We start from the raw sequence: 13,306 nt of genomic DNA on the forward strand, positions 1-13,306 counted from the left end.
AAAAAAATCATATATATCACATTGATATTCTAAAGAGATAAATAATTTAAAACAAATAAAAATATAAAAAAGAAATGTATGGTAATAAGACGGAATGAGTATTATTTAACAATAAATATTTCTTTTGATAAAAAAACAATAAATATATCTAGTTGAAAGTAAATTAATATTATATAGGCATAGGAAACTAATGTTGGTAATACGCAAGTTCTGGCCGTAGCTAGTGGCACACATCATATTTGCACAATTGCACCACCAATTTTGTGTGACACACACCTCAAAGCCAAAAACAAAAATGAAATTGCCATTTGCTACCTATATATGAATTTGATGCCTCATCTTCACACGTGTGAGTAAACCTTGGTGACTTAAATTCAACATGGATAAAATTTATAGTGGACTCCACTATAAATCTCAAACATATCTCTCTACCTAATGGAATAGTCATTCCAAAGTTATTTTTATACCTAAACATTTAGGTTTAAGTCAAATATTTGCGAAGATTTATTTGCATGCGAAACGACACACTTAGAGATAATCATCTCTTATAAACCAAATACTTTTAAGGAAAGAAATCCTCTATATGCACACATAAATCTTTAGATTTGAGAAGGGTTATAATATATATATATTTTTTAAATTATCACTATTATACTCTCGGAACTGAATTTGAGTTTATACTTAAAAAAAAAAACTTGAATCATCTCATATAAGCTAATTAATTATATGGTCGATACAAAAAAGAAATAATTATATGGTATTTTTGATAAGTTTTATTCCACCATTACCACATGTTGTGGTGGGGTGCTTCTAATTAACTCAAATCTCTATGAAGTTTATTTACATTTTTTTTTTAATTTCAAAAACAAATTAAGGGTTTATGTCTAAGGATTCTATGGCATAAGAAATCAAGAAAATTAACGAAGAAATGCAATAAAACTTAATATGATTAAATCACTAATGCGTGTATTGAAAGATAATTCAGTATTTTAGTATTTCATCTACGTGATATTATTATTTGTGTATATATAGTATTCTAAGTGTCAACAGTTGTATCCACTGAGTAGTAGTAGTTATAAGTGTAGTATGTGTAGCAGTGTGTGTGTATGTGCAACCATTTGCTGTAACCGTTTTAGTAGAGCAGTGAGAGTTTGTTATTCTCTTTTCTCTCTCTTCTTCCTTCTTCATCTTTTTCACCTTGTGCACCAACAATTGGTATTTAGAGCTTCGGTTCAGATCCACGGGGAAACACATGTGAACAGTGAGGTGTTGTCTGATTGATTTTGTTTCTTGAGTTCATGTTGAACTTTTAATTGGAATCATAACAAAATCACATTTCTTGGTTCCGTGGGATTGAGAAACACTAGTGTTTGGTGAGATCTAAGTTTTGCACAAGGTTAAAGATGAACATAAACGGTAATCTGAGTACTAAGCTTCTAGTGTTCGATGGCAAGAATTAGGATCGTTGGATGATTTAGATGTGTGAGTTGTTTAGCGCTCAAGATGTTCTTAATCTCATCAATGACTGTTACATTTCGGTTGAACTTCTAGAAAATGCAACGGATGCGCGGAGGAATGCTTAGTGTGATCTGAGGAAGAAGGATCAGGAGGTATTGTTCTCCATCCATCAGTGTGTGGATGTGAACGTGTTTGAGAAAATCTTTGACTCAACGATGAAGAAGGTTTCATGGGACACATTGGTACGGTGTTATGATGGTGATGCATCAGTGAAGAAGGTGAATCTTCAGTCTCTATGTAAGCAGTGTGATAATCCCAACATGAAGAACAATGAGAAGGTACCTAACTACATCTCCAGAGTGATTCTGATGAGATGAAGTCGTGTGGAGAAACTCTCTCTGAAGAAAGTATCATTGAGAAGGTATTTAGATCTCTTACTCCTCCGTTTGACTACATCGTTGTAGCAATTGAACATACTAATGATCTTAGCACCGTGAGAATTGAAGAGTTGCAAATCAGTCTAGAGGCACAAGAGTTGTGTCTGACTGAGAGAAACTCTAAAATAGAGGTAGAGCAACAGGCTCTAAAAGCAGCTTCTGGTAAGAAATATTAGAAGCAGCCTTAGTCCGAAGCTAGAAAGAGATCTAATGGTGTTCAGTAGTCAAAAACCTCAACTTCTAAAAGACAAAAGAGTGCTTAGAAGGGGAAGGAGAAGTATGACAAAAGGAAAGTTCAGTGCTATTGTTGTAAAAAGTTTCGCTATTTCGTTGTTGATTGTTGGTCAAACAATGAAAGGAAATCAGAAGAGGCAAACATAGCCAAAAGAGATTTTGATGATGAATTTGTGTTATTGATGGCTTTTGAATCTGATGATGTGTATTTGGAAGACCGGTAGTATATGGACACTGGTTGCTCAAATCATCATACTAGAAATAAGAAATGGTTGGTTAATTTTGACTTTGGGAAGAGGACCAATATCAGATGTGTTGATGATAAATACCTCAATGCTGAAGGTATGATAAAATTCAGAGTAGTTATGAATAATGGTAAAACTGCATTGATTTAGAATGTGTGGTATGTTCATGGCATAAAGAGCAATATGATGAGTGTAGGTCAATTAATTGAGAAATGTTTTTGTTACCGTGAAGGACAATCTTTTGAAGTCGTATGACTGTAATCAGAAGTTGATGGTGAAGTCAGAATAGAGACAGAATAGAACATTCAAAGTGAATGTTAAAACTGTAGACTCTGAATGCCTTAGTGAAACAAGTGTTATGAAGGAAAGTGAGTTATAACATAAAAGATTTGGTCATACGAATTTAAGAAGCTTAGAGCATATGAATTAAAAAAAGTTGGTACATGGAATTCCTGTAATTAAGAAGCCAAAGAAGTCATGCAATGTGTGCATGAGAGGGAAGCAACCAAGACTGTCGTTTGCATCTGAAATGCCTTCAAGAGCAAAACATGCTCTAGATGTGGTGCATTTTGATATGTGTGGACCATTTCCAGTACCTTCACTTGGAGGGAATAAATACTCTGTGTCATTTGCTGATGATTTCACAAGGATGACATGGGTATCCCTCATAAAGTTCAAACACGAGGTGTTTGCCGAATTTAAGAAATTCAGAATCAAGGCTGAGAATCAGTATGGTCAGAAGTTGCTAAAATAGTTTAATATTGTTTGAAAATCGAGACTAATAATAGTTTATAGATAACATTCTCACCTTAACTCAATAAGGCGTCAGTTCTAAATGACAAAATCATAGAATTCTTGAACAATATCTCGTAATTGTCCTGACACGTAAATAAAATATATAAATATTTCAAATCGAAAATATGTATTAAGTGTCCATTAATGTTGATGCTTGTGCACTGCCCCAAATTTTTATGGCTCGTGCATGAAACATACAGGCTGGGTCTCACATGCAATAGATGTGGGTTTACATCAAAACCAATGTCCAATTTTTGCAACTTTGTCTATTTTAAATGTAGAAAAATGGCAATAAATGTAGGAGTATTACCGAGAAGGTCCCATAAAATTGAATTCAATTTGGTGAAGACAAGTGATAGGTCTATATTTCATCTCCACTAATTTATAGACTAATTAGGTTGAGATTGGGAAACATTGGAAGAGAAAGACTCTACGTTGGACCTATTAAGTGATATTGTACCAAATAGTACTTATCTAATAAAATAATGCAATATAAACCATTGGATTGTTAACTACAATTCCACAAATAATGCTATTTTATTGTACATGTTGGTTCAAATATAGTCAAATTTTCCATAAATAGTTATACATATGTTATGGTCAAAATTGTCAATATATATATATATATATATATATATATATATATATATATATATATATATATATATATATATAATGGAAAATAATTTAATTTTTTTAATTAATATTAAGTACATGTTTTGTGTTGATAAAAAATAGTCTTAAATTTTGTGAATGAAAAAAAATATTTACCTTTAAATTTGAAAGGGTACCAATATTTTAGACAAATCTCATACAAAATTTATATTTATTTTAAAATAATTAATATACAAAAATTATATAATATTAGATATTTAAAATGATGAATATATAATTAATAAAAACCTCAAAGTATAAGAGAATTCACATGTAAAAATAGATAAAAATTTTGGAATTTTGGAATTTCTTTATACGAGTCTATTATATTAATAGAATTTCCATATTAGCTTCATTTAATTTAAACCTATCATGAAATACAAGTGTAAACTCTCTCTTTTAATTTAATCAAATTGTTTGAAAGAATACAAGTGTAAACTCTCTCTTTTATATTTATGTAAATTAGGAAACGATAATAATCATTGGAATTTTACGTGCACAAATGCAATATTTAAGTTTAAATTTTATACCTATCATGAAATTTAATCATATTTGATATATAAGATGAGTTAGGCAGACTGATGAACAACCTATTTGTAGTATAATGCACAAATACTTATTAAAATAAGTGTTTATGAATAAGTTTACATAAATAATTTTTATAACAAAATATGCTATAAATTTAAATTATTTTTATCTAAGTTGTAACTAGTTTTCATTAGCTATTTTTAAAAATTCATAAATATGAATTCCAAAATAATATGAAAAATATTATAAATTATTTTAATTAAATCTCTCAAACATAGTCCTAAATTTATGATAATAGATAAGTTTAAATAAATCATTTAAACGGATTATATGTACTGAAACTAATATCTAACACTTGAGAGTTAATAGAAAGAATTTCATAAATATTTTTCTTTTTGATGGATGGCGTGTAAGAATTTGAAACTATGAAATTTTAAAAACCATCGTATAAAATCACATATTCTATTCATTTTAAAATAAGTGTAGTTTAAATTTGTATATATTAAAAAAAATATAATAATATTGTTATAAGATATTACATTTTTATTAAATTTATGTTATAAATTTGTTGAAAGTTAAGTATATAGTAATAATTAAAAGATATTATTAAAAAAATAACAATAATTTCTACATTAAAAAAAGCAAAATAACATTTATTTTAAAAATTTGACAATTTTTGAAATGGATGAATATAATCATAAGTATCAGAAATCATAGCGTCCAACTTTGCAATGTGGAGGTAAAATTTGCTTACTGATAAGTTACAACATATATGATGGATAAATCCCTATTATTAAATGAATAATTTGAAATGTTGTGTGATATGACATAATTTAATATCCAGAATTAAAAAGAGAAAAAAAGAACAAGAGTGTTATTTGCATGTGCTCTGTATTTCCCCTGTATTTTAACTTCACAAAGCCCTTCAAATACCTTCATCGATTCACTTTCTCTCACTTCTCTCTTCTTCCTTTCTTTCCAAACTCAAAAACACAAACAAATATCTCTCTCTCTCTCACTCACAAAACTAACATGTCAACTCCTTCACCATCTTCTTCTTCTTCTTCAATTTGGATTCTGTCTAACATCAAGCTTCAATTCTTCACTCGTATCAAACGTTTTCTCCAATCCAAAGCAACCCGAAAGCGCTGCGACGTCTCCGAACAGCCTCACAAAGTTGAACAAATTTCAACACTTCAAGTTGCTGACAACCATGTTCAGGATGAGGAGATGGAGGAGGCGGAGGAAAGTGAAATTCTGCTGCAAAAGACCGTCAAAATGCTTCACTTTGGAACCTGGGAAGAGAAAGAGGTTGCTGCAAAAGAGATTGAAACTTTAGTTAAACAAGATGTCAAAGTTAGAAAGTTGATAACAGAACTTGGGGTCGTGCCGGTTTTGGTATCCATGGTGGCGTCCACGGTGGTTAGTCGCCGGAGAGCAGGGCTGTCGGCGTTGATCTACCTTGCCGATGGAACTTACACGTAAGTTTTTCCAATTTTTTTATTAATTCACATCAATAGTCTTATTTAACCACACTTTCTTATTTAATCACAATTTAACCGTTATAATATTTTATAATGGAGATGATAATGTTTTTATCCTTTGATATTCATCTTAGTATATCAAATATTTCTAGAGCATTTTATTATTCAACACTTTTTTCCCCCTAAAATTACAATTTTTTTTATAATTTGAGAGTCTTAATCTTCTTGTTTGAGCTTAAAGAGATTAATAAAATGCAATCAACTGAATGATGCATATTTATTTATGTTATTAACTTGATGTGAAACTTTCTGTTTGATTAAAGTTTGAAAACTTGTGTTGTGGTTGATTCAGTTTATACAATAATTTGATTTAAATAATGTGAGATAATAAATCATAAGGAATTAAAAATATTAGTGGTGAACTTGAACATGGGATAAGTAGCACTAACTTCAAATCATGCACAAGTGCATGAATTAGGACATATTCTCATTCCGCAATGAATGTCACATTAACAAAATAAAAATTTCATAAAATAAATAGTATTATTTTATTATATTTCAATTTTATCTCAAAAAAAAATAGTATAACTTTTAAATGCATTATACTGTCAGTATTTTATAAACAAATTGGTGAGAGTTGAAGCATTATGGGTACTGAATACTGAGTAACAGCTGATTTTGACTTTGGAGGAAGTAAGGACAAGATTGATTAAATACAAAGTGGTTGTTTGTTTGGCTGGTTTTCTTCATGACAATAGTAAACACTAACCACCAAAGTGTTATTTTTTCTCTCTAAACACCCTGACAAATATTTATATTCGAATCAGTGACACCACAAAAAATATCAAAATTTATCTTTGTCATAATCATAATATTTTTTTTATTATCAATAATCAAATTTGATATTTTTGAAATTTACATTACTTATGCGCGCATCAATCACTTTCTACTAGTATTAGAGGTGTCTTTGAGAACGTGACTATTATATATGGTTTAAAATTTGACATGATTAAATTGTAAATGTTTTTCATATTTAAACCATTAAAAAATATCTATTTATTTTGCTATAGATAAATTGTAATATCCAAATACTTAAAAACATGTATGAGTTGGAAGAAACATTAGTAATATATTAAATCATATAAATGTACATTATTGTCAAATGGGTTGCTGGGTTAAGCTAGTTGGGGACAAAGTATATATTGAAGCGACAATTTTGTCATAAGAAATTGCACATTTCTAATAAAATATAGTGAAGGTAGTTCATCACATTTCTTTATCATTTTATTAACAATTTTTTTTTGTGTCTTTTCTTAACCTCAATTTTCCAACACAATAATTTTAGATTCTCATTGACTTTACTATGCTATAAATGATACTTCAAATAATTTAACCTATTATCCATCTCTTGATTGGTTTATAAATGTTGACTTTGAGAATATGTTCAACACTTGTTTGTGACCTAACTTTGACCAACTTAAAACATGCTTATAATCCTCTTCATTACCTAACATGTGTGTTCTTTCTTTAGGAACAAAGCTATGATAGTGGAGGCAGGAATATTATCCAAACTACCTAAGACAATTGACCTTATAGATGAGTCAACCATGAATGAGTTTGCAGAGTTAGTTCTATCATTATCATCACTTGCAAACACACAATTCCCCTTTCCTTCATTAGATTTTGTACCATTTCTCAAAGACATTCTTAAAAAAGACACAAATGTTGACACCAAAAGATCATGTTTAGGAGCCTTATACAACATATCAACCATGCTGGAAAATGCAAGCACTTTGGTTTCTTATGGTCTTGTCCCAATTTTATTGGAACTTTCTTTAGTGAAAGAAATTTCAGAAAAAGCACTTGCTACTTTAGGTAACTTGTTGGTTACTCTAATGGGAAAAAAGGAAATGGAGAAAAGTTCAATGGTGCCACAAAATTTTGTTGAGGTTTTGTCATGGGAAGACAAACCAAAATGTCAAGAGTTGTCGGTTTATATTTTGATGATTTTGGCACATCAAAGTTTGGATCAAAGAGAGAAAATGGCACAAGCTAGGATTGTTCCTATGCTTCTTGAAGTTGTTTTGTTGGGGAGTCCTTTAGCTCAAAAGAGAGCTATGAAACTATTGCAATGGTTTAAGAATGAGAGGCAAGTTAAGATGGGGCCACATTCTGGTCCACAAACACCAAGATTTGCAATGGGGTCACCTTTGAATCAAAGAGATAGTAAAGAAGGGAAGAATTTGATGAAGAATTTGGTGAAACAAAGTTTGCATAAGAATTTGGAAATAATAACTCAAAGAGCGAATTTAAATGGAGAGTCCTCAAAAATTAAGTCGTTCGTTGTCAGCACAAGTTCCAAGAGTTTGCCTTATTGAATTCTTTGAATTTGATTAAATTTCGGTATAAATTTGGATTGAATGTCAGATATCACATGATTTTAACAAAAACTATATTATGGAACTTCAAACAAAATTACAATCTCATAGTGATTTCGGAAATCTTGTTTGATTCTTTATGGTGGCTATGAAGATTTAAATAGATAAAATTGGATTTGAAATTTGATTCAACAACTATATATATATATATATATATATATATATATATATATATATATATATATATATATATATATATATATATATATAGGTGCTACTACTACACCTATGCAGGTTCTTTAATGTATGTACACATGAAAAAGAATAGAGCTTGAAAATGTTACCTTTGACCTATCTTGCTACAACATAAATGAAAACTTTGCAATGAATTTTTTTTTTAATATTTAGAAATTTACACTTATATTGTAAATAATAAATTGGTTTCAACACATTAGGGTTTATTTTCTGTTTTATTTCTTTTTTGGATTAAAAGTCTATTATGATTTATTTTCTATATTATTTTTATTTTGGATTAAAAGTCTATATTTTTTTAATGTAATTAAATATCTTTGGGTGTGATTGTTAATGTTATCTTTGATTATAATAAAATTCAAATTTTTTTATTGATTCCAAAATTTTATCGGATCAATTTATCATTTACAAATTTGTGTTTTTTTTTCTAGATTTAATGTTTCCTAATCCATAATATTTTCAATTTTATCTGATTGATAATCTAAAATTGATAACATCTTTACAGAATCCTTTAAAAATCAAAGCTCTGATGCTCTGATGATTTCAAATTTCTCTCTCAAAAAGTCATTTTAAAATCATTATTATTGGAAGAAGTACGATAAAAAAAAATAGTATAATTAGGTGCGAGAAAATCTATAAAATAATACTAAGACTTGCAATTCAAATCCCAAAGAGTATACCATACAATTGTATAATATAGAAATACTCTAAATATATAGTTCAAGACCTGCAATTCAAATACAAATTAATGAGATATCATTTGCAACAGATGAGAAAAAAACTTAAAAGAGAAAGTTCCAAAAATATAAAGTTCCAAGTGAATATCATTTCAAACATTGTTTTAATAAAGTTAATCACTTGTATTAAGTTTATTTTACGTCCTCTCTTTCGAGAGGTATTTCATAAAGAGATTAATTGTTATGCATTGTCAGTGTAAAAAGTTTTACACTGTCAATACATCACAATCATCCGTTTGTATTACTTTTTAAGTGGTTAAAATAAAAGTCAAATATTTTAAATAAATCAATGGTTGTGATTAATTGAAAGTGTAAAAAAATCTTTACACTATCAGTGAATTAAATTCTTTCATAAATACTCAAATATTTTTAATTTTCAAAAAAATTACTCTAGTGGTTAGAAAAATCAAGTATGAAAGAACAAGATGTAACTACCAAGTTGGGTAGGATACATTTCTATTTGATATTCATGTAGTATCTCTTTACTTTCAGATTTATTTGAGTTCAATTATTTTAACCAAGTTTTAAAAGGAAATAATTTTAGAGGAAAAAGAGTTTTGGTGTTTAGAGAAAAGAAAATAAATGCTAAAGATCAACATCGAAGAAATTGAAGTCTATTTAAAGTTTGTATGATCTTGTCATTATTATGGAAAACACATATCATAACGGTTGGAAAAGAGATACAACCACGTCCGACCAACCGTTGTGAGGTATGGTATGATTGTATGTATGATGTTTCCACCACGGGTGTTGGATCATTGTGATAAACTAGGTAGCGCGCTATATATCACAATGGTCGAAATATACAACTGTTGTGATATAAAGCGAATGATCATTGGTTCGGTTAATAATATTTTACGTTTTATCTATAACAACGGTTTGTATAACTAACCCTGATTAAATACCTTTTTTTTAATTTTATATTATTTCTCCATATATTATATATCTGTATTTGTTTTACCTGTATATTACAAATCTCCATATCCTTCTCAAGTCCACTACGAGTTTCAGAAGCAACTATTTGGACTTGTTTAAGATCCTTGTACCTACTCTGAAGACATTGTTACTTTTCCAGCATTTTAGAAAGACATGACTCTAAATCAGAACGAGATAGTTTAGAAAATACTTCTTTAGAATCGAAGTTTGATTCTGACTCTAACAACACTTTATCTTCCGGTTCTTCAGAACTTTCAGGATCAACTGTAGTTACCATCAATGCAACGTTGGTCTATTCCTCATCAAAATCTTCTTCTTCTGATTCTGAATCGTCCCATGTAGCCATAAGCCCATTCTTGCCTTTAGAAAACTTTTTCTTAGGCCTTTTGACCTTCTTCAGCTTATGGCACTCAGTCTTATAGTGGTTTGGTTCCTTGCACTCATAACAAACAACTTTTTTACCAGAACCTTGCTTCTTTGGTCCAGAAGAAGAATTAGAACGACCAACAGTCCTTCTAGCTCCTCTGAACTTTCCTTGTCCATTCTGCCTGTGCCTCCAGAGTCTGTTGACCCTCTTTGAAATCAAAGATAACTCATCATCATCTTCTTAGTCTTCATCAGAATCTTATGATTCTTCCTTAGCTTGATAAGCCATTGTCTTCTTAGGCTTAGACTTCAAAGCAACAAATTTACCTCGCTTATGAGGTTCATCTTCCTTGAGTTCTATCTCATGGTTTCTCAAAGAACTAACAAGTTCTTCAAGACTTATATTGTTTAGATCTTTTACCAAATTCAAGGCAGTTATCATAGGTCTCCATTTTTTGGGGAGACTTCTGATGATTTTCTTGACATGGTCAGACGTAGTATACCCTTTTGTCCAGAACCTTGAGTCCTGCGAAAAGCATCTGAAACTTTGAGAACATAGTTTCAACGTCTTCCATTCTGAATGCCTCATATTTATGGATTAAGGACAAAGCCTTTGTCTCCTTAACTTGAAAATTCTCTTCATGAGTCATCCTCAGAGAATCAAAGATAGAATTAGCAGAATCTCTGTTTGTTATCTTCTCATACCCAGTATAAGAGATAACATTAAGCAATATCGTTCTAGACTTATGATGATTCTTGAAATTCTTCTTTTGTTGATTTTTCATAGCACTTCCTGCTATATTGTTTCCTTCAATATTTACTGGGTGAATGTAGTCATCGACTACAAGATCCCAGAGATCAATATCATATCCCAGAAAGAAACTTTTGATTCCATCTTTCTATTAATCAAATTTTTCACCATCAAAGACTGGTGGTTTAGTATTGTAGTGATCTTTCTCGTTGTTGTTAGCAGTGGACATTGCTTATCACACAAACTGGATCAACATTGAACACGGTGAAGTGTTGATAAAACTTGATCACAATCAGAACTGGAGCTCTGAGCCAATTGAAGGTGTGAAAAATACAATAAAGGGGTGGTTTGAATTGAGTTTTAAAAACAAAATATTTTTACTAACTCAAAAACTTCATACAATCAAAAGAACAAAGAGAGAAAGACACAAGGATTTTTATCCTGGTTCGCTTGAAATCAAAGCTACTACAGTCCACCCGCCAAGGTGATTTCTCCTTATACACAAGGACTTAATCCACTATAATCAAACAGATTACAAAAATCACAAAGAGCAACTTTCTTTGTCTTCTCAAGGATCCAACTACCACTTAGTCTCCTTAAGGAAATCACAAAGAACAACTTTCTTTATCTTCTCAAGGATCCGACTACAACTTAGTCTCCTTAAGGAAATCACAAAGAACAACTTTCTTTGTCTTCTCAAGGATCCGACTATAACTTAGTCTCCTTAAGGAAATCACAAAGAACAACTTTCTTTGTCTTCTCAAGGATCCGACTATAACTTAGTCTCCTTAAGGAAATCAAACAAACAAGTTTGAATACAGATTTTGTATTACAAGTTGCTTCTACACAAACAGGTTTTACGCAAATGAAATACAGTCACTTAAATAAAAGTATACACAAATTTAAGAGTTGTTCACATAGAAACAGTCTTGTAAAAAGTTATAGCAGCATTAGCATTTCTTCAAGTCTCCAAGTCCTACTTATATAGCATAAGAAATAGACCGTTGAAGGGAAAATCAGGGATACCAAAAGAGCAATTGTCCACTAACGGATTAATGACAGGTGTGATGAATAGTATTGTCCTTCACCCACATTTTCAAGAGTGAAAGGAATATTTTCTATTTGTACTATGTACTATTTGATCACGTATCCACTTTGATATTATCTTCAAATTTATTAACATATGATGAAAAGTTGATAAAGCATGAAGAGAAGAAACACAAAGCTGAAATCAGAATCTTCAGTCAGAACCTTGACTACGTCAGCGTCTGGCTTGAGATCTTCAGGTTCTTCAGCTAAGTAATAGAACTTCAGAATTTTCAGTCAGAACCTTGACAGCGTTAGCATTTGGCTTGAGATATTCAGATTCTTTAGCTAAATAACAAAACTTCAGAAGCTTTCCATTCTTCAGAAGCTTGATAATCAGAGTCACATTCAGAAGCAGAAGCGGAGAGATCATTGCAGCATCAACACAACATCTTTCCAGAACTTCTCAGGAGTGAATCAAGTAGAAAGAACATTGCAGCAGCAATATAACATCTTTTAGAACTTCTCAAGAGTGAATCAGCGCGGAAGTGAATTTCAGAACAAATATTCAGAAACTGATGATGTTGCACGTCATAAATTCAGAATCAGAACTGATTGTTAAAGCTACACAATAACAAACGGTTAGAGTACCAAAATTGTTCTAACATAAATACTACATTGTTATCATCAAAGCTCAAAGGTATAGATGCAGAACCAAATCTTGTTCTAACAATCTCTCACTTTTTGATGATGACAAAACCATGTATTTTGATGAACAATTTTATATAGGGTAATCACAGAAAGATACATCACATAGAAGCACAAAGCTCTCCCTGAGATATACAATCCCAAAAAGATAAAATCAAAATGAAAGAACACTTTCCTGATTAACCTTTTTGCATAACCAGAATGATCTTGTAACATAATCTGGTTTGTCTTTAGAAGTCGCTTGACCTTATTCAAAACACTGGTTATCAAAGTCAAAACTCTAATGAACTTTACTTTAGAAGCTTGGTTCTTTTTGA

General features: G+C 30.5%; 1 protein-coding gene across 1 annotated transcript; it reads left to right on the top strand.

The window, feature by feature from the left end:
• The first annotated feature begins 5,200 nt into the window (after positions 1-5,200).
• LOC127080972 (uncharacterized) lies at positions 5,201-8,395 on the top strand. The gene is made up of 2 exons (XM_051021259.1): positions 5,201-5,832; positions 7,367-8,395. Exons 1-2 carry the CDS (start codon positions 5,234-5,236, stop codon positions 8,211-8,213), a joined length of 1,446 nt encoding a protein of 481 aa, XP_050877216.1. The 5' UTR covers positions 5,201-5,233; the 3' UTR covers positions 8,214-8,395.
• Positions 8,396-13,306: the final 4,911 nt, after the last annotated feature.

Source organism: Lathyrus oleraceus, chromosome 1, assembly GCF_024323335.1.
Source record: "Lathyrus oleraceus cultivar Zhongwan6 chromosome 1, CAAS_Psat_ZW6_1.0, whole genome shotgun sequence".
In the NCBI taxonomy this organism is placed as follows: Eukaryota; Viridiplantae; Streptophyta; class Magnoliopsida; order Fabales; family Fabaceae; genus Lathyrus; species Lathyrus oleraceus.